The 24,737-nt window shown below is 32.1% G+C and overlaps 1 protein-coding gene across 3 annotated transcripts; it reads left to right on the top strand.

The window, feature by feature from the left end:
• Window positions 1-74: 74 nt before the first annotated feature.
• LOC126747696 (ras-GEF domain-containing family member 1B-like) lies at window positions 75-24,719 on the top strand. 3 transcript variants are annotated; one of them, XR_007664330.1, is made up of 11 exons: window positions 75-1,021; window positions 5,531-5,581; window positions 12,711-12,773; window positions 15,790-15,891; window positions 16,130-16,401; window positions 16,457-16,726; window positions 16,789-16,948; window positions 20,765-20,908; window positions 20,969-21,171; window positions 21,233-21,565; window positions 24,571-24,719. XR_007664330.1 is itself a non-coding variant. In XM_050456496.1 (11 exons), the coding sequence occupies exons 2-11, from the start codon at window positions 11,819-11,821 to the stop codon at window positions 21,501-21,503; spliced, it is 2,184 nt and encodes a 727-aa protein (XP_050312453.1). In that variant the 5' UTR covers window positions 7,584-7,787; window positions 11,804-11,818; the 3' UTR covers window positions 21,504-22,716. The 3 variants fall into 3 exon arrangements, 2 of the variants coding, with proteins under 2 accessions (XP_050312451.1, XP_050312453.1); XM_050456496.1 differs by lacking the exons at window positions 75-1,021; window positions 5,531-5,581; window positions 24,571-24,719 and adding exons at window positions 7,584-7,787; window positions 11,804-12,039; window positions 12,100-12,577 and having other exon boundaries at window positions 21,233-22,716; XM_050456494.1 differs by lacking the exon at window positions 24,571-24,719 and having other exon boundaries at window positions 21,233-22,716.
• The last annotated feature ends 18 nt before the right edge of the window (window positions 24,720-24,737 follow it).

The following is a 24,737-nucleotide window of genomic DNA, read 5'->3' as shown; positions in this document are numbered from 1 at the left end:
CCGCGACGCCACTCAGCGCGACGTCTTCCCCGAGATCCACCCCTATATTATAGTGTTTTGTTTGCCGTGCGTGTGTGCGTGTGTTTAGGTTAGAAATATGCAGGAACGCGAACGTCCCAAAATAGCCCCGAAACCGATTATAGCCACAAAACCGAAGTTCGTGCCCCCGGTTAAGTTGCAACAGAAGGTGCCCCAGGGGCCTCCGCCTCCCCCCGAACCGCAACGAAGAACCTCCTGCGGGGGAGAGATTCCCAAGAGGGTCCAGTCTAAGTTCGATCCCGGAGGAGGTGCCAAAGTGTTTTTCGCTCAAAGCGATAAGGAACCCTTGTATCATCAGCATAAGAAGACGTTGGAGGTGAACCAGAAACCCCCGAACTCCCCCAGCACGGTGTGCTGTAGCATTTTATCGAATGCGGCCCACGATTGCTACGGCATAATAAACAGTAACGGGAAAAAACTGACTAAACTGGACTCGGTGGACTCCGCTTCGTCGGACTCCGGGGGTTTCAAGGACTTCCACTATCACCACCAACGGAAGATTTCCCAACCGGATTTTCTGACCGAAACGAAACCGTCGGGGCACCAAAGGAAAACCTCGCAACCGAACTTCGATAACAACAAACCGAAATACGTACCGAACGCCCAGGCACTGGCCCAATTCCTCCCTCAGACCGAGCAAAAGATCTTTATGCACCAACAGCAAAAAGTCATACAACAACAAGTGGAGGAGGGCCGGAAACCCAAACCGATCTTGTCCCACGGGAATATTCAGGAGAGCACCAAGAAGTTGGAGGAGCTGTTGGCGCAGCGATTGGAAAAGGAGAGAATGCTGATGATGACGGAGAAGAAGAAGATGGTGGAATCGGCAGGGGGGGAGGAAGGGGGTGGTGGTGGCGGTACTGCCGAGCAGAAGGTGCGTCAGATGCACCAGAAGCTGCACCAGGACCTGGAGCAGACGGTGAAGCAGATCCAGGAGATGCAGAGTACCGAGTACCGGTTGCCGCAGAACCGGAAATGGGAGGTCAGTGGCATTCAATGGCAGTGGTTTTTCAAAAATCTTTCATAACTCGGTTATTTTGAGATTTAGGGCTAAATAGTATTCTAGATAATTTGTAGTGTTTTCAATAAGGAATGAAATGGTGCAAGAAAATTTTTAATTTTCCCGATAGTTTTTGAGAAAACTCGGGAAAACTGTTTAGAGGTTTTTCTCAATTTTCTGGAAAACCGTTAAAGATAAAAATGATTTTTCTGTTGCATCTGATGCGCATTGATATTCCAAACAACTTTTATTAAAACGTTTTTTTTCTCCAGTCACTAGTTTTCCTGGAAAAAAATAAAAACTGGAATATTATGAATTTTTCCATGGGTACCCCTTTGGATTATTTGAGACAGGGAAATTTGGGTATAACTTTTTTTTGGTACATTTTATAAAAAAACTTTATTAACCTTTTTTAAAGTATTTTAGATATTCTATCGATCTACTGAAAAAAAAAATAATTTTTTTCAAAAAAAAATTTTTTCAAAATTTTCACCAAAAATTTCTCATTTTTTCAAAAATTGCCCATAACTTCTTTATTTTGAGATTTACGACTAAAAGTTATTCTACATTATTTTTAACATTTTTAACAGGGAATCCAACGGTAAAAGAAAATTCCCAATTTTCCAAATAGTTTTCGAGAAAATTCGGGTAAACTGTTTAGAGGTTTTTCTCAATTTTCTGGAAAACCGTTGAAAATAAAAACAATTTTTCTGTTGCATCTGATGCGCGTTGACATTCCAAACAACTTTTATTAAAACAATTTTCTTCTCCAGTCACTAGTTTTCCTGGAAAAAAATAAAAACTGGAATATTAAGAATTATTCCATGGGTACCCCTTTGGATTTTTTGAGTCAGGGAAATTTGGCTATAACTTTTTTTCGGTACATTTTATAAAAAAACTTTATTAAGCTTTTTTAAAGTATTTTAGATATTCTATCGATCTACTGAAAAAAAAAGAAATTTTTTCAAAAAAAATTTTTTTTCAAAATTTTCACCAAAAATTTGTCATTTTTCAAAAATTGCCCATAACTTCTTTATTTTGAGATTTACGACTAAAAGTTATTCTACATTATTTGTAGCGTTTTTAACAAGGAATCCAACGGTAAAAGAAAATTCCCAATTTTCCCAATAGTTTTTGAGAAAACTCGGGAAAACTGTTTAGAGGTTTTTCTCAATTTTCTGGAAAACCGTTGAAGATAAAAATGATTTTTCTGTTGCATCTGATGCGCATTGATATTCCAAACAACTTTTATTAAAACGTTTTTTTTCTCCAGTCACTAGTTTTCCTGGAAAAAAATAAAAACTGGAATATTATGAATTTTTCCATGGGTACCCCTTTGGATTATTTGAGACAGGGAAATTTGGGTATAACTTTTTTTTGGTACATTTTATAAAAAAACTTTATTAACCTTTTTTAAAGTATTTTAGATATTCTATCGATCTACTGAAAAAAAAAATAATTTTTTTCAAAAAAAAATTTTTTCAAAATTTTCACCAAAAATTTCTCATTTTTTCAAAAATTGCCCATAACTTCTTTATTTTGAGATTTACGACTAAAAGTTATTCTACATTATTTTTAACATTTTTAACAGGGAATCCAACGGTAAAAGAAAATTCCCAATTTTCCAAATAGTTTTCGAGAAAATTCGGGTAAACTGTTTAGAGGTTTTTCTCAATTTTCTGGAAAACCGTTGAAAATAAAAACAATTTTTCTGTTGCATCTGATGCGCGTTGACATTCCAAACAACTTTTATTAAAACAATTTTCTTCTCCAGTCACTAGTTTTCCTGGAAAAAAATAAAAACTGGAATATTAAGAATTATTCCATGGGTACCCCTTTGGATTTTTTGAGTCAGGGAAATTTGGCTATAACTTTTTTTCGGTACATTTTATAAAAAAACTTTATTAAGCTTTTTTAAAGTATTTTAGATATTCTATCGATCTACTGAAAAAAAAAGAAATTTTTTCAAAAAAAAATTTTTTTTCAAAATTTTCACCAAAAATTTGTCATTTTTCAAAAATTGCCCATAACTTCTTTATTTTGAGATTTACGACTAAAAGTTATTCTACATTATTTGTAGCGTTTTTAACAAGGAATCCAACGGTAAAAGAAAATTCCCAATTTTCCCAATAGTTTTTGAGAAAACTCGGGAAAACTGTTTAGAGGTTTTTCTCAATTTTCTGGAAAACCGTTGAAAATAAAAATAATTTTTCTGTTGCATCTGATGCGCGTTGACATTCCAAACAACTTTTATTAAAACATTTTTTTTCTCCAGTCACTAGTTTTCCTGGAAAAAAATAAAAACTGGAATATTAAGAATTTTCCCATGGGTACCCCTTTGGATTATTTGAGACAGGGAAATTTGGGTATAACTTTTTTTTGGTGCATTTTCCAAAAAAGTTTTATTAAGCTTTTTTAAAGTATTTTAGATATTCTATCGATCTACTGAAAAAAAAATAATTTTTTAAAAAAAAAAATTTTTTCCAAAATTTTCACCAAAAATTTGTCATTTTTTCAAAAATTGTCCATAACTTCTTTATTTTGAGATTTACGACTAAAAGTTATTCTACATTATTTGTAGCGTTTTTAACAAGGAATCCAACGGTAAAAGAAAATTCCCAATTTTCCCAATAGTTTTTGAGAAAACTCGGGAAAACTGTTTAGAGGTTTTTCTCAATTTTCTGGAAAACCGTTGAAAATAAAAATAATTTTTCTGTTGCATCTGATGCGCGTTGACATTCCAAACAACTTTTATTAAAACATTTTTTTTCTCCAGTCACTAGTTTTCCTGGAAAAAAATAAAAACTGGAATATTAAGAATTTTTCCATGGGTACCCCTTTGGATTATTTGAGACAGGGAAATTTGGGTATAACTTTTTTTTGGTGCATTTTCCAAAAAAGTTTTATTAAGCTTTTTTAAAGTATTTTAGATATTCTATCGATCTACTGAAAAAAAAATAATTTTTTAAAAAAAAAAATTTTTTCCAAAATTTTCACCAAAAATTTGTCATTTTTTCAAAAATTGTCCATAACTTCTTTATTTTGAGATTTACGACTAAAAGTTATTCTACATTATTTGTAGCGTTTTTAACAAGGAATCCAACGGTAAAAGAAAATTCCCAATTTTCCCAATAGTTTTCGAGAAAACTCGGGAAAACTGTTTAGGGGCTTTTCTCAATTTTCTGGAAAACCGTTAAAGATAAAAATTATTTTTCTGTTGCATCTGATGCGCGTTGACATTCCAAACAACTTTTATTAAGACAATTTTCTTCTCCAGTCACTAGTTTTCCTGGAAAAAAATAAAAACTGGAATATTAAGAATTTTCCCATGGGTACCCCTTAGGATTTATTGAGGTAGGGAAATTTGGTTATAACTTTTTTTCGGTGCATTTTCCAAAAAAGTTTTATTAAGCTTTTTTAAAGTATTTTAGATATTCTATCGATCTACTGAAAAAAAAATAATTTTTTTCAAAAAAATTTTTTTTTCAAAATTTTCACCAAAAATTTGTCATTTTTCAAAAATTGCCCATAACTTCTTTATTTTGAGATTTACGACTAAAAGTTATTCTACATTATTTGTAGCATTTTTAACAAGGAATCCAACGGTAAAAGAAAATTCCCAATTTTCCCAATAGTTTTTGAGAAAACTCGGGAAAACTGTTTAGAGGTTTTTCTCAATTTTCTGGAAAACCGTTGAAAATAAAATTTCTTTTTCTGTTGCATCTGATGCGCGTTGACATTCCAAACAACTTTTATTAAAACAATTTTCTTCTCCAGTCACTAGTTTTCCTGGAAAAAAATAAAAACTGGAATATTAAGAATTTTCCCATGGGTACCCCTTTGGATTATTTGCGACAGGGAAATTTGGGTATAACTTTTTTTTGGTACATTTTCCAAAAAAGTTTTATTAAGCTTTTTTAAAGTATTTTAGATATTCTATCGATCTACTGAAAAAAAAAAATAATTTTTTTCAAAAAAATTTTTTTTTCAAAATTCCCCGAAAAATTCACCATGTTTCAAAAAACCGTCCGTAACTCTTTTATTTCAAAACTTACGACTAAAAGTTATTCTACATAATTTGTAGTATTTTTAATTTAGAACCCAACCATATAAGAAACCTTTCAATTCTCCCAATAGTTTTTGAGAAAACTTGGAAAAACTTTGCAAAAAAACCTATTTAAAGGAGAAATTCTTGCGAAATTCAAATACAACTTTTCCTGCCGCATTTTTCAATAAACTTTATTACCAATGACTCACAATAAAAAAAAACAAAACACTACTGAATTTTTTCAAAAAAAACCCATAAACAACGTCCAATTTTCTGTCGTAATTCACGTTCGATGTACAAACAAACGGGCGGTTTTACGCTTACATAATCAATATATATATATACTCGGGTCTCGTACCTAAAGCCACAAAACCGAATTTAATTACGCGACCCACTTTTAGACGGTTTTAAAACGAAAGTAAATTTTTATTTTGTTCTTGCAGAGTAACCGGAGTCAGCCGGCCATCGGACTGAAACACACCCCCAAGTCTCGGGTAAGTGCATCCATCCTTTTCTCAATCAACCCTAATTGCTACTTTTGTCCTTTTTCAATAAAATTACTGCTGCCGTCCGTACCGATTTTTTTTTTGTTGGAGGGGGACGAAACGACCCTCGTTTGTTTTGAAGCGATTCCGTTTCACGATGACGAGACAGACACCCCAATGCATCGCACTTTTATCCACCCTAAATAAGAAGGGAAATAGTGAGACGCGCGGTTGCCGATGTTTCGTTATTTTTTAGTTAGTCGTCCCGTTTTACTTGATCTTCCACTAGTGTGTTAAAAAAATGCGTTGTGCGGTATCTGTTAGGTTCATTTCACTCTAGTTTCCACTAGTTTATAAGAAACACAATAATTAATTAAATAACATTATTCTGCAAAGCGATGATGGACGTGAATTTGCAAACAGAAACAGTATTTACTAAAATGTTCATTGTTTTTTAACTAGTTGGCCGATTTTGCTCTAGTTTCCACTAGTGAATAGTAAATACCTTAGGGTATAATAAAAAAAATACACCTAAACACTAGATGCATTAAAAGTATTTTTTAGGTCTCACTAATTAAAACACTCATATTTTTTTGACTCATTTTACAAAAAAATTCGTTGCTCATTAATTAGTTGGCCGATTTTGCTCTAGTTTCCACTAGTGAATAGTAAATACCTTGGGGTATAATAAAAAAAATACACTTAAACACTAGATGCATTAAAAGTATTTTTTAAGTGTCACTAAAGAAAACACTTATATTTTTTTGACTCATTTTACAAAAAAATTCTTTGCTCATTATTAGTTGGCCGATTTTGCTCTAGTTTCCACTAGTGACTAGTAAATACCTTAAGGTATAATAACAAAAATACACCTAAACACTAGATGCATTAAAAGTATTTTTTAGGTCTCACTAATTAAAACACTCATATTTTTTTGACTCATTTTACAAAAAAATTCGTTGCTCATTAATTAGTTGGCCGATTTTGCTCTAGTTTTCACTAGTAAATAGTAAATACCTTAGGGTATAATAAAAAAAATACACCTAAACACTAGACGCATTAAAAGTATTTTTTAGGTGTCACTAATGAAAACACTCATATTTTTTTGACTCATTTTACAAAAAAATTCGTTACTCATTAATTAGTTGGCCGATTTTGCTCTAGTTTCCACTAGTGAATAGTAAATACCTTGGGGTATAATAAAAAAAATACACCAAAACACTAGATGCATTAAAAGTATTTTTTAGGTGTCACTAATGAAAACACTAAAATTTTTTTGACTCATTTTACAAAAAAATTCGTTGCTCGTTAATTAGTTGGGCGATTTTGCTCTAGTTTCCAATAGTGAATAGTAAATACCTTAGGGTATAATAAAAAAAATACACCTAAACAGTAGATGCATTAAAAGTATTTTTTAGGTGTCACTAATGAAAACACTAACATTTTTTGACTCATTTTACAAAAAAATTTGTTGCTCGTTAATTAGTCGGCCGATTTTGCTCTAGTTTCCACTAGTGAATAGTAAATACCTTAGGGTATAATAAAAAAAATACACTAAAACACTAAGTGCATTAAAAGTATTTTTTAGGTGTCACTAAAGAAAACACTCATATTTTTTTGACTCATTTTACAAAAAAATTCGTTGCTCGTTAATTAGTTGGCCGATTTTGCTCTAGTTTCCACTAGTGAATAGTGAATACCTTGGGGTATCATAAATAAAATAGACCAAAACACTAGTTACCTCAAAAATAATTTTAAAATGACACCAAAGAGGACACTCAATTTTTTCTTACTCATTTTACAACAAAATCAATATCTCCTCAACCGGTGGTCCGATTTCGCTCCAACTTCCACTGGGGCCCATAGAACACCCCGAGGTAGTACCAGATAAAAAAAACGAGCGCGCATTGTACCAAATAAATGTGGCAACACCGCGGGCGCCAACAACTAAACAGAGAAAGAAAACGAGCGAGCGAGCGAGTGAGTCACCCGTCGAAAGCTCACGGGGCGGCTCGATGGACCACAGTCAGACCGTGGCGGAGCTTTCGAGAGAACGCGTTCGCGTTTTTGTATCTCGAATCGAATTTTTACGAGAAAATTTCTCGTAAGAAAAAAAATAAAAGAAAAACGGCGTATTCGTTTGTTTTTCCCACGTCGTACGATGATTTAAGTGAGTGCGTGGGTGCCCCGGATATTTTTTTTGGGAGAGTTACAGGTAAGGGTCAGGAGGAGCCGTCGTCGTGGTGAAGGTTTGTTTATTGTCTTTCACTCTTTTCGTCTGCGGCGCGTCTCTCTTTTCAGAGAATATACCGGTACTGGCCCCGAGAGAACCAGTTGGGTTCCACACGTCTAACTGTTTACGTTCGGATTTTTTTTAATGGGTCCCGAGGACAAACATGGAGGGTGATGCTCGACTGTTTTCAATCAAACTGGGTCAGCTATTTCGAGTAATACAAATAATAATAATAACGATTTAGGCGAGGTTTATTGTCTTTTGTTTTAAATTATGGTGAGGATCGAGTTACTCCTCCAGAACCACCTCAAGCGGTTCCCCATCTGGTTGGTTACCCGAGGGATCCGATTTCACACCACCATTTTTTCTAGACTAGTAACGAACAAGTGAAAGTCGAACAGGAAATTGATCGCCTTACATAAGAAATCATTGCGATTATTATTATATTGTGTGTGTTATGGTAAAAAGCTTGTTTTGCAACCCCCATTTCGGGTTTCTTAAAAATGCGACTTCACAAGTTATTCCGGGGGGGTGTACCTGGGGTCAAAATTCGATCCGGTACCACCTGCCCTATAATCAAAATTTATTCCAAGAAACTCTCTGCCTTTATGCACCTGCTTGAGCTGTTATCTGTTTTACGAGAAACCCGTTGAGTGCAATTAACATCTGCCCCTCTCATCTCCTTGGGCTCTTGCCCCGTTCGCACTTCAATTGTTTAATAATCGATTTTTTTTTGTTAACAACTCACTTGATTTAAGTGAAAAAAATAAATAGAGATGTTTGTTGCCACGTGTTGTTAAAAAGTGGCGCCCAACAAAAACATTTCGGGTTATTTTTGGGCAATTTTTAACCTTGAACGGTTTATTTTTATATGTATTTATGTGTGACGTCACTGGACTGTTTATGTCAAAAAAAATAGAAGAAAAACAAACGACTGTCACGACGAGGGTGGTTGCTCTGAGAGAACTTTGACCTCTCCCCCCCGAATGCAACGTGGGAAATAAAAAAAACAGGAACACGTTGGGTTCATTTACCTCTCGATAAAGTAAACTGTTTTGGGGGTCAATTGACCCTCCTGGAAATTGAAATATTGACAGGTGCTCCTAGATTGGCAATTGTTTTTTCTCGAAATCAAAAAAAAAACACGCTATAAATAATAATTAAGGAAACTAAATCATGGGTTGTGTTGGCGTTTGCACGTTTCCCAGTCAAGGTCAGACGGGTGTGCAATTAATAAGAAAATAAATAATTAGGAAAAAAATAAAAGCAGTGGTGGCGCGTCGCCCCGACTTCCCCCAATTATGGATAAAATGACTCATCGTTCCCCTATTATAGAAGAAGAAGAAGATTTATGGGGTAAATTGGTCGCTAATTAAATTCACAAAATCAGTAGCGGAGGACTCGCGAGGTCAAGGATGCCATCAAAATAAAAATAATTTTTAAATCTGTAGGATCGCTTATGTGCGATGCTCTTTTTTTTTTTAACGGACAAAAAAAAAACAATTGCCACAACTGATTTTCCAATTGAGAGGATTTGTTTAACCTTCGAATGTGGGCAAGCCTAAATTGGCCTTTTATGTATACCGAAATAAACTGCGACATACGCGCGTTTAATGAGGTGTTTATGAGAGTAAGGAGAGAGGGAGATAGTGAGTGAGAAGGTCTCTCTTTTCAAATCCGAATGATGCAGTCAGGGCGATCTCTCTGTGTGTGTGGATCAATAGGGCTGGGTCAAAGTGCATTTTGCTGCCAGAGTCATATCAATTTTTAGGGCTTTTCCAGTGGTTCCAGATGTCCCAAATTATCTAGAGACCTTTTGAAAATCAATAGTTTTCCCAGGAAATATTTCGGAAATGCCTTAGGATCAATAGGACTTTTCCGGAAATAGATCTCTCTCTTAAAGGCACTTTACCGCACATCAATCATCCGACTTCCTGACACATCCAATACTATTTTTACTCCACTACATTTCCGTTACTTCCGGTCTTTATAGCTACCACCCCGATTTGCAGATGTTTCGAATTTCGCGCCAATATTCACCCTCGTTTATTTTTTTTGCAGTTGTTTTTCACCCCCTTCTGGACCAATTGACTTATAACGTTCTTTCATCGATTGGGAAGTTTAACTAAAATAATTATTGAACTCTTTAGAAAAAAATTCATAAGTTAAAAAATAATGGACCAATTAATTTGTGCTCTTCTCCTATCGATTACCATTAGATCCCTTTAACATAACAAGACGTTTCAAGTAAATCGGACTTGATTTGAATTTTTTATGAATTTTTAAACTTGGACAAAATATTTTTTTTTTAACTTTCTTTGGAAAAAAATTAATAACTCAAAAAGTAGAAGACCAATTTACTTATGATTTTCTTCCTTTGATTGGCAATAGATTTCTTTATATTCACAAGACATTTCAAGTAAATCGGACTTGATTTAAATTTGTTATGAATTTTTAAACGTGGACAAAAAAATTTTTTTTTGGACTTTTTTTGGAAAAAAATTAATAATTCTAAAAGTAGAAGACCAATTTACTTATGATTTTCTTCCACTGATTAGCAATAGATTTCTTTATATTCACAAGACGTTTCAAGTAAATCGGACTTGATTTGAATTTGTTATAAATTTTTAAACGTGGACAAAAAAATTTTTTTTTGGACTTTTTTTGGAAAAAAATTAATAATTCTAAAAGTAGAAGACCAATTTACTTATGATTTTCTTCCATTGATTAGCAATAGATTTCTTTATATTCACAAGAAATTTCAAGTAAATCGGACTTGATTTAAATTTTTTATGAATTTTGAAACTTGGACAAAATAATTTTTTTTGGACTTTTTTTGGAAAAAAATTAATAACTCGAAAAGTAGAAGACCAATTTACCTATGATTTTCTTCCATTGATTGCCAATTGATTTCTTTATATTCACAAGACATTTCAAGTAAATCGGACTTGATTTAAATTTTTTATGAATTTTGAAACTTGGACAAAAAAATTTTTTTTGGTCTTTTTTTGGAAAAAAATTAATAACTCCAAAAGTAGAAGACCAATTTACTAATGATTTTCTTTCGTTGATTGGCAGTAGATTTCTTTATATTCACAAGACATTTCAAGTGAATCTGACTTGATTTGAATTTTTTATGAATTTTGAAACTTGGACAAAATATTTATTTTGGGACTTTTTTTGGAAAAAAAATGAATAATTCTAAAAGTAATAGACCAATTTACCTATGATTTTCTTTTATTGATTGGCAATTGATTTCTTTATATTCACACGACATTTCAAGTAAATCGGACTTGATTTAAATTTTTTATGAATTTTGAAACTTGGACAAAATTTTTTTTTTTTGGACTTTTTTTGGAAAAAATTAATAACTTCAAAAGTAGAAGACCAATTTACTTATGATTTTCTTCCATTGATTGCCAATAGATTTCTTTATATTCACAAGACATTTCAAGTAAATCGGACTTGATTTGAATTTTTTATGAATTTTTAAACGTGGACAAAAAAATTTTTTTTTGGACTTTTTTTGGAAAAAAAATTAATAATTCTAAAAGTAGAAGACCAATTTACTTATAGTTTTCTTCCATTGATTGGCAATTGATTTCTTTATATTCACAAGACATTTCAAGTAAATCGGACTTGATTTTAATTTTTTATGAATTTTTAAACTTGGACAAAATATTTTTTTTTTGTCTTTTTTTGGAAAAAAATTAATAACTCGAAAAGTAGAAGACCAATTTACCCTTGATTTTCTTCCATTGATTGCCAATAGATTTCTTTATATTCACAAGAAATTTCAAGTAAATCGGACTTGATTTGAATTTTTTATGAATTTTTAAACTTGGACAAAATATATATTTTTTTGACTAATGGTTTTCTGCCATTGATTCCCAATAGACTTCTCTATATTCACAAGAATTTAGAAGTAAATTCGTCTAGACGTAAATTTTTTCTGAATCGTTCCCCTTCCACCCTCGTTTGTTTTTTTCTTGCTGTAGTTTTTCACCCGTTCGATGGACGACCCCGAAATCCAAGAGACCGTGGAGGCCATCTTGGGAAAAGGGGTGAAGGTGGTCGATTGCGAGAAAAAATCCTCCATAAGGGAGGAGGAGGTGTTGTACATCAACGGGATCCCGGTGGCCCTGGAGGGCAGGGAGGGCCTGGCCATCAAGGAGGCCTTGATCACCGGCCAAGTACCCCCTTGCGATCTACTCAATAAGTTACTGATAGACAGGTAGTAACGGCGTGTTGTCAGTCAATTGTTTGAAAACCCTTCATCAATTGTTTTCTTCAGCGGTATCCTGAAGGCTCCGGTTAAACTGGACACTTCCTTATCGGTCACTAGTACCACAGTGATCAAAGAAGAGGTCACCGTTTCCAGAGATGGAAAGATCGTGGACGAACGTAGCCGAGAAACAAAAGATCGCTCATTCTACACTAGCGCCATGACGGAAATCTTTGAACCCATTAAGATGTCACGTTCCAGGGTCGAATTGGGGGGCGGGGGATTCTGTAGCAGTTCCTCCACGTCCAGTTACGAGTCGGAGCAGGGGGAGCAACGGGAACTGACCCCGCCCCCCCGGGGGCCCAAACAGTGTCTGAGCAAAGACTCGGGCCACATGAGCTCAGAGGCGACCACTCAGATGAGTAACGACTCGCTGAGCTCCTACGACGAAACGGACGACTTGTCTGAGCGATTGTTGGGGCAGGAGTTGAATAGGTGCGGCACCTACGTGGTTCCCGGAGGAGCCGGGTACGCCAACGGGTTCCTGGTGAGCCGATATATTAATAAACATATAAAGAAATTGAAAATTAAAAGGGTGTTTTATTTCTTGTGGTGTGACGGCAGCAGTTTTAGGGTGCGTTTGTTTTTCAAGGGAATTTTATGTTTTTTTTTTATTGTAGCCTACGATATTTGGTACGGTGGCCCCCTCGGATTTGACCCCCAAAGATTGCTCCAACCGCAGGGTAAGTGCTTAAGGGAATACTTTTGTTTTTACCCTTAAAAGATCCTTAGACCCCCCATAAGCTCCTTTATATTTTAAATTTACTGCTATGGTTTAAATGAGGATTCTGTGTGCCTGGAAGTATCAGAAAATGATTTTAATTAGTTGGAACTCAAGTTGAAACTTCTTCCAGGCAAATTGGACTTTTTTTGGAAAAAAATTCGTAACTTAAAAAAAACTTGACCAATTAACTTCTAACCTTCTTTAGTCGATTGGCAATAGATCACTTTATAATTACGGGAATTTTCAAGTTAATTGCTCTTGATGTGAATTTTTTATGAATTTTTAAAGTTTAGCTAAAATAATTATTGGACTCTTTTTGGAAAAAAATTCATAATTAAAAAAATATTAGACCAATTAACTTATAGTCTTCTTTCGTCGATTAGCAATAAATTACTTTATACTTGCAGAAAGTTTCAAGTTAATTGCTCTTGATGTGAATTTTTTATGAATTTTTAAAGTTTAGCTAAAATAATTATTGGACTCTTTTTGGAAAAAAAATCATAATTTAAAAATTATTAGACTAATTAACTTATAACCTTTTTTCATCGATTAGCAATAGATCTTATTATAATTACAAGAAGTTTCAAGTAAATTGCTCTTGATGTGAATTTTTTATGAATTTTTAAAGTTTAGTTACAATAATTATTGGACTCTTTTTGGAAAAAAATTCATAATTTAAAAAATATTAGACCAATTAACTTATAATCTTCTTTCGTCGATTAGCAATAGATCATATTATAATTACAAGAAGTTTCAAGTTAATTGCTCTTGATGTGAATTTTTTATTAATTTTTAAATTTTAGCGAAAATAATTATTGGACTCTTTTTGAAAAAAAAATCATTACATAAAAAATACTTGACCAAATGACTTATAATCTTCTTTTGTCGATTAGCAATAAACCACTTTATAATTGCAGAAAGTTTCAAGTTAATTGCTCTTGATGTAATTTTATTATGAATTTTTAAAGTTTTGTTACAATAATTATTGGACTCTTTTTGGAAAAAAATTCATAATTTAAAAAATATTAGACCAATTAACTTATAACCTTTTTTCATTGATTAGCAATAGATCATATTATAATTACAAGAAGTTTCAAGTCAATTGCTCTTGATGTGAATTTTTTATGCATTTTTAAAGTTTAGCTAAAATAATTATTGGACTCTTTTTGGAAAAAAATTCATAATTAAAAAAATGTTAGACCAATTAACTTGTAACCTTCTTTTATCGATTAGTAATAGATCATATTATAATTACAAGAAGTTTCAAGTTAATTGCTCTTGATGTAAATTTTTTATGCATTTTTAAAGTTTAGTTACAATAATCATTGGACTCTTTTTGGAAAAAAATTCATAATTTAAAAAATATTTGACCAATTGACTTATAACCTTTTTTCATCGATTAGCAATAGATCATATTATAATTACAAGAAGTTTCAAGTTAATTCCTCTTGATGTAAATTTTTTATGAATTTTGAAAGTTTAGTTACAATAATCATTGGACTCTTTTTGTAAAAAAAATCATAATTTAAAAAATATTAGACCAATTAACTTATAACCTTTTTTCATTGATTAGCAATAGATCATATTATAATTACAAGAAGTTTCAAGTCAATTGCTCTTGATGTGAATTTTTTATGCATTTTTAAAGTTTAGCTAAAATAATTATTGGACTCTTTTTGGAAAAAAATTCATAATTAAAAAAATGTTAGACCAATTAACTTGTAACCTTCTTTTATCGATTAGTAATAGATCATATTATAATTACAAGAAGTTTCAAGTTAATTGCTCTTGATGTAAATTTTTTATGCATTTTTAAAGTTTAGTTACAATAATCATTGGACTCTTTTTGGAAAAAAATTCATAATTTAAAAAATATTTGACCAATTGACTTATAACCTTTTTTCATCGATTAGCAATAGATCATATTATAATTACAAGAAGTTTCAAGTTAATTCCTCTTGATGTAAATTTTTTATGAATTTTGAAAGTTTAGTTACAATAATCATTGGACTCTTTTTGAAAAAAAAATCATAATTTAAAAAATAATAGACCAATTAACTTGTAACCTTTTTTCATCGGTTAGCAATAGATCATATTATAATTACAAGAAGTTTCAAGTTAATTGCTCTTGATGTGAATTTTTTATGAATTTTTAAAGTTTAGTTACAATAATTATTGGACTCATTTTGAAAAAAAAATCATAATTTAAAAAATATTAGACCAACTAACTTATAACCTTCTTTCATCGATTAGCAATAGATCATGTTATAATTACAAGAAGTTTCAAGTTAATTGCTCTTGATGTGAATTTTTTATGAATTTTTAAAGTTTAGCTAAAATAATTATTGGACTCTTTTTGGAAAAAAATTCATAATTTAAAAAATATTAGACCAATTAACTTATAACCTTCTTTCGTCGATTAGCAATAGATCATATTATAATTACAAGAAGTTTCAAGTTAATTGCTCTTGATGTGAATTTTTTATGAATTTTTAAAGTTTAGCTAAAATAATTATTGCACTCTTTTTGAAAAAAAAAATCATAATTTAAAAAATAATAGACCAATTAACTTGTAACCTTCTTTCATCGATTAGCAATAGATCATATTATAATTACAAAAAGTTTCAAGTTAATTGCTCTTGATGTGAATTTTTTATGAATTTTTAAAGTTTAGCTAAAATAATCATTGGACTCTTTTTGGAAAAAAATTCATAATTTAAAAAATATTAGACCAATTAACTTACAACCTTCTTTCATCGATTAGCAATAGACCATATTATAATTACAAGAAGTTTCAAGTCAATTGCTCTTGATGTGAATTTTTTTATGAATTTTTAAAGTTTTGTTACAATAATTATTGGACTCTTTTTGGAAAAAAATTCTAAGTTCTAAGTGCTTTTTGGTTAAGTTTGAGTCGATCTACAATTAGACTTCACCGCGCATTATTACTATTATTAAATTGGGGTCTCTTTTAGAGTCTACCGCAGACCCCCACGATCAAGAGCTACTCGACGATATTTTCCTCTGGAGAGACGCACCAGGAAAGCCCTGGCGACTCTGGAATCCAGCAGGATAACGTAAGTCCACTTCGATATTTTCCAAAAACAGTTGAAAACAACATTTTCTTGAATCACCGATAACACTTTATTAATTCCAATAAATAAACAAACAAACAAACAAAAACTCGTTCACACCATACGATGCGTCAAGATAAGACGGCGGCGCCTTATGTGTAAACATTTACACATCAACAACTCATTGATAACCGCCATTCATTCATTCATTTGTTTATCAATTGTCTTCTATCCTTGTCAGGCTCTAGTGTATAGGGACGGGAACCTATTGAGCGGCCCCCTGGAGGCCCTGATCCTCCACACGGTCCCCACCGAGTCCTACTACCCGGACCGCGCCTACTTGTTCGCCTTCCTCTTGTCCGCGCGTCTCTTCATCAAACCCCACGACCTCCTGAGCAAAGTGAGACACCTGGGGGAGCAGCAGCAGGGCCTCGCGCCCCAGCAGACGCGTTTCGCCGAAAAAATGGTGCAACTCTTGGCTGAATGGACCGAGCAGTTTCCCTATGACTTTAGGTGAGCGCTAGACCCTTTGTTAGGGGTGTGAGTTTGCACGTCATCAATTGTTTAGGGACGAGCGTATGATGGACCACGTGAGAAAAGTGACGCAGCAGTGTTGCGCGATCGATCCCGCCCTCAGGTCCAACGTCTCCTTGTTACTCCACAATTTGCACCCGAAACTCGCCTCATTGGAGGAGTACGAGCAACTGTTGGAAAAACAGACGAACTCCACCATCACCGCCACCTCGTCAGACGAGAACATCTCGTGTCCGGACGTGTCGGAGGTTTGTCCCAGTCCGGAGAAGTTGGCCCAGCAATTAACTCACTTGGAGTTGGAAAGGTTCGTCTCTCGCTCTCTCTCTCTTGAGACTGAAGTTGACTGAAGAGGTCTCTCTGTTGCAGGTTGTCGTTTATCGGGCCCGAGGAGTTCGTGCAGGCGTTCGCCAAAGAGAATCCGGCCCTGGAAACGTCGTTTAAGGATCTGAAAAAGACGCGGAATCTGGAGCAGTACGTGCAGTGGTTCAATCGGCTCAGCTACTTCGTTGCCACGCAGGTGTGCAAGGTGAGTCAATTGTTTTCGGTCCAGTTTACTCTGGGTACCACTAATAACACTTGAAAGTATCAATTATTGTTTTATTTACCTCGAAGTAAGTGTAAAATGACTTTGAAAGCCTGGAACAGGTTTGGTAATACCTTGAAACACCTGGAAGTGAAAACTGGACCTTCTGGTATTTCAAGGGTTCTAGGATTCCAACAACCATAAAAAGGGGACTTTCCCTTTTAAATGTCTGAAAGATATAAATAATTAATTATGAAATATATAAAAATTACTTAAGGTTCCTGGGCATAGAAAATGACTAAAAATTTATGAGGATACCGATGTGTCTCAATAATCCAGGAAAATGACTTCAAAGGTCCCTTAGGGGGTTTCGAATGACTTCAAATGCCTGGAATAACATTTAAAATGACCCCAAAAGCCTGGAAGGCTTCAAATGTCTGGTGTACCTTGAAGTTGGGTTAACTAGACTACTTCAAATATTGGATATGTTGGTCCAAAGAAAACTCTGGAAATTAATTCAATTGCCTGGATAAAATCGTTAATTTATTATTTTATTTATTATTATATTTCAGGCATCTGAACGAATTTTGATATTTTTAATGGAATAAAAGTTGTTTGGACTAGAAGAAGAATTAATTAAATTCTTCCAGGTAGTTGAGCTACTAAAGGTCGTTGTTTGAGAAAAAAAATCATAACTTAAAAAATAATTGACCAATTGACTTATAACTTTCTTTCGTCGATTAGCAATAGATCACTTTATGATCCTGAGAAGTTTCAAGTAAATTGCTCTTGATTTCAATTTTTTATGAATTTTTAAAGTTGAAATAAAATAATTATTGCTCTTTTTGGAAAAAAATTCGTAATGTAAAAAATAATGGACCAATTGATTTATAACCTTCTTTCATCGATTAGCAATAGATCACTTTATGATTCTGAGAAGTTTCAGGTAAATTGCTCTTGATTTCAATTTTTTATGATTTTTTAAAGTTTAATTAAAATAATTATTGAACTCTTTTTGGAAAAAAATTCATAATGTCAAAATTAATGGACCAATTGACTTATAACCTTCGTTCGTCGATTAGCAATAGATCACTTTATGATCCTGAGAAGTTTCAAGTAAATTGCTCTTGATTTCAATTTTTTATGAATTTTTAAAGTTGAAATAAAATAATTATTGAACTCTTTTTGGAAAAAAATTCATAATGTAAAAAGTGATGGACCAATTGACTTATAACCTTCGTTCGTCGATTAGCAATAGATCACTTTATGATCCTGAGAAGTTTCAAGTAAATTGCTCTTGATTTCAATTTTTTATGAATTTTTAGAGTTTAAATAAAATAATTATTGAACTCTTTTTTGAAAAAAATTCATAATGTAAAAAATAATGGACCAATTAACTTATAACTTCCTTTCGTCGATTAGCAATAGATCACTTTATGGTCCTAAGAAGTTTCAAGTAAATTGCTCTTGATTTCAATTTTTTATGAATTTTTAAAGTTTAATTAAAATAATTATTGCTCTTTTTGGAAAAAAATTCATAATGTAAAAAGTGATGGACCAATTGACTTATAACCTTCTTTCGTCGATTAGCAATAGATCACTTTATGATCCTGAGAAGTTTCAAGTAAATTGCTCTTGATTTCAATTTTTTATGATTTGTTAAAGTTTAATTAAAATAATTATTGAACTCTTTGTGGAAAAAAATTCATAATGTAAAAAGTGATGGACCAATTGACTTATAACCTTCTTTCGTCGATTAGCAATAGATCACTTTATGATCCTGAGAAGTTTCAAGTAAATTGCTCTTGATTTCAATTTTTTATGAATTTTTAAAGTGGAAATAAAATAATTATTGCTCTTTTTGGAAAAAAATTCATAATGTAAAAAATAATGGACCAATTAACTTATAACTTTCTTTCGTCGATTAGCAATAGATCACTTTATGATTCTGAGAAGTTTCAAGTAAATTGCTCTTGATTTCAATTTTTTATGAATTTTTAAAGTTTAAATAAAATAATTATTGAACTCTTTTTGGAAAAAAATTCATAATGTAAAAAGTGATGGACCAATTGACTTATAACCTTCTTTCGTCGATTAGCAATAGATCACTTTATGATCCTGAGAAGTTTCAAGTAAATTGCTCTTGATTTCAATTTTTTATGAATTTTTAAAGTTTAATTAAAATAATTATTGCTCTTTTTGGAAAAAAATTCATAATGTAAAAAGTGATGGACCAATTGACTTATAACCTTCTTTCGTCGATTAGCAATAGATCACTTTATGATCCTGAGAAGTTTCAAGTAAATTGCTCTTGATTTCAATTTTTTATGATTTGTTAAAGTTTAATTAAAATAATTATTGAACTCTTTTTGGAAAAAAATTCATAATGTAAAAAGTGATGGACCAATTGACTTATAACCTTCTTTCGTCGATTAGCAATAGATCACTTTATGATCCTGAGAAGTTTCAAGTAAATTGCTCTTGATTTCAATTTTTTATGAATTTTTAAAGTGGAAATAAAATAATTATTGCTCTTTTTGGAAAAAAATTCATAATGTAAAAAATAATGGACCAATTAACCTATAACTTTCTTTCGTCGATTAGCAATAGATCACTTTATGATTCTGAGAAGTTTCAAGTAAATTGCTCTTGATTTCAATTTTTTATGAATTTTTAAAGTTTAAATAAAATAATTATTGAACTCTTTTTGGAAAAAAATTCATAATGTCAAAAATAATGGACCAATTGATTTACAACCTTCTCCCAATTATTAATAATAGACTTCTTTAAAACTTGCAGAAGTTTCAAGTAAATTGCTCTTGATTTGAATTTTTTATGAATTTTCAAAGTTGGACTAAAATAATTCTTAGACTTTTTTTTGAAAAAAAATCATAATTAAAAAAATAATGGACCAATTAATTTACAGCCTTCTTCCAATTATTAACAATAGATTTCGTTAAGACTTGCAAAAGTTTCAAGTAAATTGGTCTTGATTTGAATTTTTTATGAATTTTCAAAGTTGGACTAAAATAATTCTTAGACTTTTTTTTCGAAAAAAATCATAATTAAAAAAATAATGGACCAATTAACTTACAACCTTTTCCCAATTATTAACAATAGACTTCTTTAAAACTTGCAGAAGTTTCAAGTAAATTGCTCTTGATTTGAATTTTTTATGAATTTTCAAAGTTGGACTAAAATAATTCTTAGACTTTTTTTTCGAAAAAAATCATAATTAAAAAAATATTGGACCAATTAACTTACAACCTTTTCCCAATTATTAACAATAGATTCCTTTAAAACTTGCAGAAGTTTCAAGTAAATTGGTCTTGATTTGGGAGGGATAAAAGGGCCAAAATGGTCAACTATAGAAAACGACCAGGGAAACTGATTCAACTGCCTGGAAGAATTTATTTATTTATTTATTTCATATATAACATAAACACACGAAATGGCCGAATTATTATGCACCTAAATAAGGCAGTACCTGCATGTCCTCCAAACTGAACCAAAATATACAAATGAATACATATCAACCCTAAGTCACTTACACAAGAATCCGACTTAGATGATGAGGTTTTACAAGTTTAATTTGATTTTTATTTAGTAATTAATTTATTACAGGCATTTGAAGGAATTCCAATGGTTTCTGCTTATATTTTTTAATGTTAATATTCACACTGATGAGGCAAGAGAATTTTCAAATTAAAACCTCTCATAACTCGACAACTAGTAGAGATAAATTGATGAATCAAAAAGTAGACAATAGATAAATGTTCATAGAATGCCCTAGATGGTACCGTTAATTAATCGTTGCAGTACCAAAAGAAGAAACAGCGCGTGAAAATGGTCGAGTACTGGATAGAGACCGGGCGCGAGTGTTTCAACATCGGCAACTTCAACAGCCTGATGGCGATCATCGCGGGCCTGAACATGTCCCCCATATCGCGCCTCAAAAAAACCGTAAGCTCACACCCCCCCCCCGCAGCGTCAAAATAAAAATTCCCACGTTCAATTTTCCAGTGGAACAAAATCCAATCGGGGAAATTCGCCATTTTGGAGCATCAGATGGACCCGAGCAGCAACTTCAGCAGTTACCGGAGCACGTTAAAAGCCGCGATGTGGCGTAGTGCGGGTGCGACCGATCAACGGCAACGCATCGTCATCCCCTTCTTCAGTTTACTGGTCAAGGATTTGTACTTTTTGAACCAGGGCTGTTCCAACAAGTGAGTTCCTCGAATTAAAACTTCCGACTGCCATTAGGATCTACAATATCGTTTATTCCAGACTGCCCAACGGGCACATCAACTTCGAGAAGTTCTGGCAGTTGGCGAAACAGGTGACGGAGTTCATGGCGTGGAAACAGGTGACGTGTCCGTTCGAGCGGGATCCCAAAGTGATCGCGTTGCTGCAGCACGCCGCGATCATGAACGAGAACGCGTTGGCGCTGGCCAGTTTCGAATGCGAACCGCCCGATAATAATCAGGAGAAGGAGCGCTGCAAGAATTTGAAAGCTGAAGGTGGTGGTGGTGGTAGTGGTGGTTCGAATACTAATTGAAAAAAACAGAACAAAAAATCAAGGCTGCCTGTAGTAGATATGTCCCAAGTAACACACGATAGGTAAATAAATCGTATATTATATACGTATATTCTCACTATAAGTTTCTTAAACATTTTTTTCTTTTAGGCAACTGTTCTCTGCAAAAAAAACGTTTTTTCATTAATACTACCCTTGCCCCCCCACCCACCCCACACACCTTACCAGTAAGGAATTCTGTTGAAAAATCATTGTTTTTCATGTCTAATTTAATAATACAATTTGTTTATTTAAATTTTATATAATTTTATATTTACATTAATAAGTATTTAATACAAAAACGGTGATTTTTCAATAGAATTTCTTACTGGTAAGTTGTGTGGGGTGGGTGGGGGGTGTAAGGGTTGTGTTAAAGAAAAACAATGTTTTTGCAGAAAATTTATACATTTTTCCACTCAATTAGCAATAAATCATTTTATATTTACAAGAAGTTTCAAGTGAATTGCTCTTGATTTAGAAATTTTATAATTTTTTTAAAAATTTAACTGAAATAATTATTGAAGTCTTTTTGAAAAAAAATTCGTAATTTTTAAAATATTGGACCAATTAACTTATAATCTTCTTATATAGATTAACAATAGATCTCTTTATAATCACAAAAAATTTTAAGTAAATTCCTCTTGATCTGAATTTTTTACGAATTTTTAAAGTTGGACTTAAATAATTTTTGGCCTTCTTTAAAAAAATTTATAACTTGAAAAATATTTGACCAATTAACTTACAGTCTTCTTTTTCTGATAAACAATAGATCTCTTAATAACTACAAGAAATTTCAAGTAAATTGCCCTTGATTTGAATTTTTAAAGTTGGACTAAAATATGTTTTTTTTTTTAAAGAACCCTTGCCCCCCCACCCACCCCACACAACTTACCAGTAAGAAATTCTTATGCAAAATCACTGGTTTATCAAAGAATACACATAAATAAAATTATTTATTTAAATTTAATATATTTATATATATATTAATAAATATTTAATGCAAAAACAATGATTTTTCAATAGAATATCTTACTGGTAAGGTATGTGGGGTGGGTAGGGGGCTAAGGGTTATCTAACAAAAAACAATGTTTTTGCATAAAATTTATACTTTTTTCCACTCGATTAGCAATAAATCATTTTATAATTAAAAGAAGTTTCAAGTGAATTACTCTTGATTTAAAATTTTTATGATTTTCTTAAATTTAACTGAAATAATTATTGAAGTTTTATTGGAAAAAAATTCATAATTTAAAAAATATTAGACGAATTAACTTATAACCTTCTTTCATCGATTAGCAATAGATCTCTTTATAATTACACGAAGTTTTAAGTAAATTGCCCTTGCCTTAAATTTTTTATGAATTTTTAAAGTTATAGTAAAATAAATTTTGGACCATTTTTAGAAAAAAAATCATAACTCTTAAAACTGATTACGAATTTACGTATGGTCTTCTCACGTCGATTGTCAAAAGACCCTCTTATAATTCCAAAAAGTTTCAAGTCAATTGCTCTTGATTTGAATTTTTTATGAATTTTTAAAGTTCGACTAAAATATGTTTTTTTTTTACATAACCCTTGGCCCCCCACCCACCCCACATACCTTACCAGTAAGAAATTGTATTCAAAAATCATATTTTTTCATATCTAATTTAATAACACAATTTGTTTATTTAAATTTTATATAATTATATATTTACATTAATAAATATTTAATACAAAAACAGTGATTTTATCATAGAATTTCTTACTGGTAAGTAGTGTGGGGTGGGTGGGGGGCTAAGGGTTGTATTAAACAAAAACAATGTTTTTGCAGAAAATTTATACTTTTTTCCACTTGATTAGCAATAAATCATTTTATAATTACAAGAAATTTTAAGTAAATTACTCTTGATTTAAAATTTGTATGATTTTTAAAAAAATTTAACTGAAAAAATTAATGAAGTCTTTTTGGAAAAAAATTCGTAACTTAAAAACTATTGGAGCAATTAACTTATAACTTTCTTTCATCGATTAATAATAGATTACTTTATAATCACAGGAAGTTTCAAGTAAATTACTCTTGATTTGAATTTTTTATGAATTTTTAAAGTTGGACTAAAAAAAGTTTTTTTTTAACATAACCCTTGCCCCCCCACCCACATTTTTAATACAATTTAAATACATATTTAATACATTAACATTGCAATTAGATTGGATATTATTGACAAAAAACGGTGATTTTTCAATAGAATTTCCCACTGGTAAAGTATGCGGGGTGGGTGGGGGGGCAAGGGTTCTGTAAAAAAAAAACAAAATTTTCGCATAACACATATACACAATATTCATTTAAATTTTATATAATAATAATAATACACGACGTGTTGCTTGGGATATTTATTTTTTTATGTACAAATGTTTGTTTGTTTATTTAGTTTCCTCCATAGTATCTATGGTCGTTTATTATTTATCTTCCGTAACGTTCCATGTATTTGTACATTGCTGCAACCGAATGTGATTTTTAGGTTTAAAGTCCTCTCTCTCTCTCACTCCCTCTCTCTTTGTTTTGAGACACTCTCTGACGTTCTCTGTCCTCGTCTCTCTTATGTTGTACTTACTCCCCCCCCCCCCCCCTCTCTCTCTCTTAATAAAAAGACTTAATAAAAATCATCAGTATTCTAGTCACTAGTTAAGTATAGAAAAACCGCTTTACGGCATGACTATTATATTATATATTTAGGCCGCTAAATATTGTATATTATTATTATTAATATTATTTAAATATAAGACCTTATTTCTTTTTTGTGTATAAATAAACTACTTAATAATAATAAAACATATTTTTTATGGCATAATTTAATTGGACCTTGGATCCGTTTATTGAGTCCGTTCCTGGCACCTCCTTTGACATATTTGACAGATGTCGCTTTTTATGTTTTTCTTTTTTTTTGCACATTTCGTCATTCCATGCTTTCCACCAACGGTTTCCTCCATTGCTTGCACTTCCCCTTGTCATATTTGACATTTATTTTTATTTATTTTATTTGTCATTTAATTTAATTCTTCCTTCCAGGCATTCCCGCACCATATCCCGAACAATTAAGCACCGACTAACCTAAAAACACAAAACAATCCCGCTTACCGTCTAACCTCTCTCGCTCTCTCTCTCTGAGACAAGTGACTTCCGGTCGCCACCATCCGGCGACAAACGTCACTTTCACGTCACCCTTTCAAAATCGA

The sequence above is a fragment of the Anthonomus grandis genome, chromosome 19 (genome assembly GCF_022605725.1).
Source record: "Anthonomus grandis grandis chromosome 19, icAntGran1.3, whole genome shotgun sequence".
NCBI lineage: Eukaryota > Metazoa > Arthropoda > Insecta > Coleoptera > Curculionidae > Anthonomus > Anthonomus grandis.
Note: the sequence above shows the minus strand (reverse complement) of the source record. Positions and strands in the feature narration are given on the sequence as shown.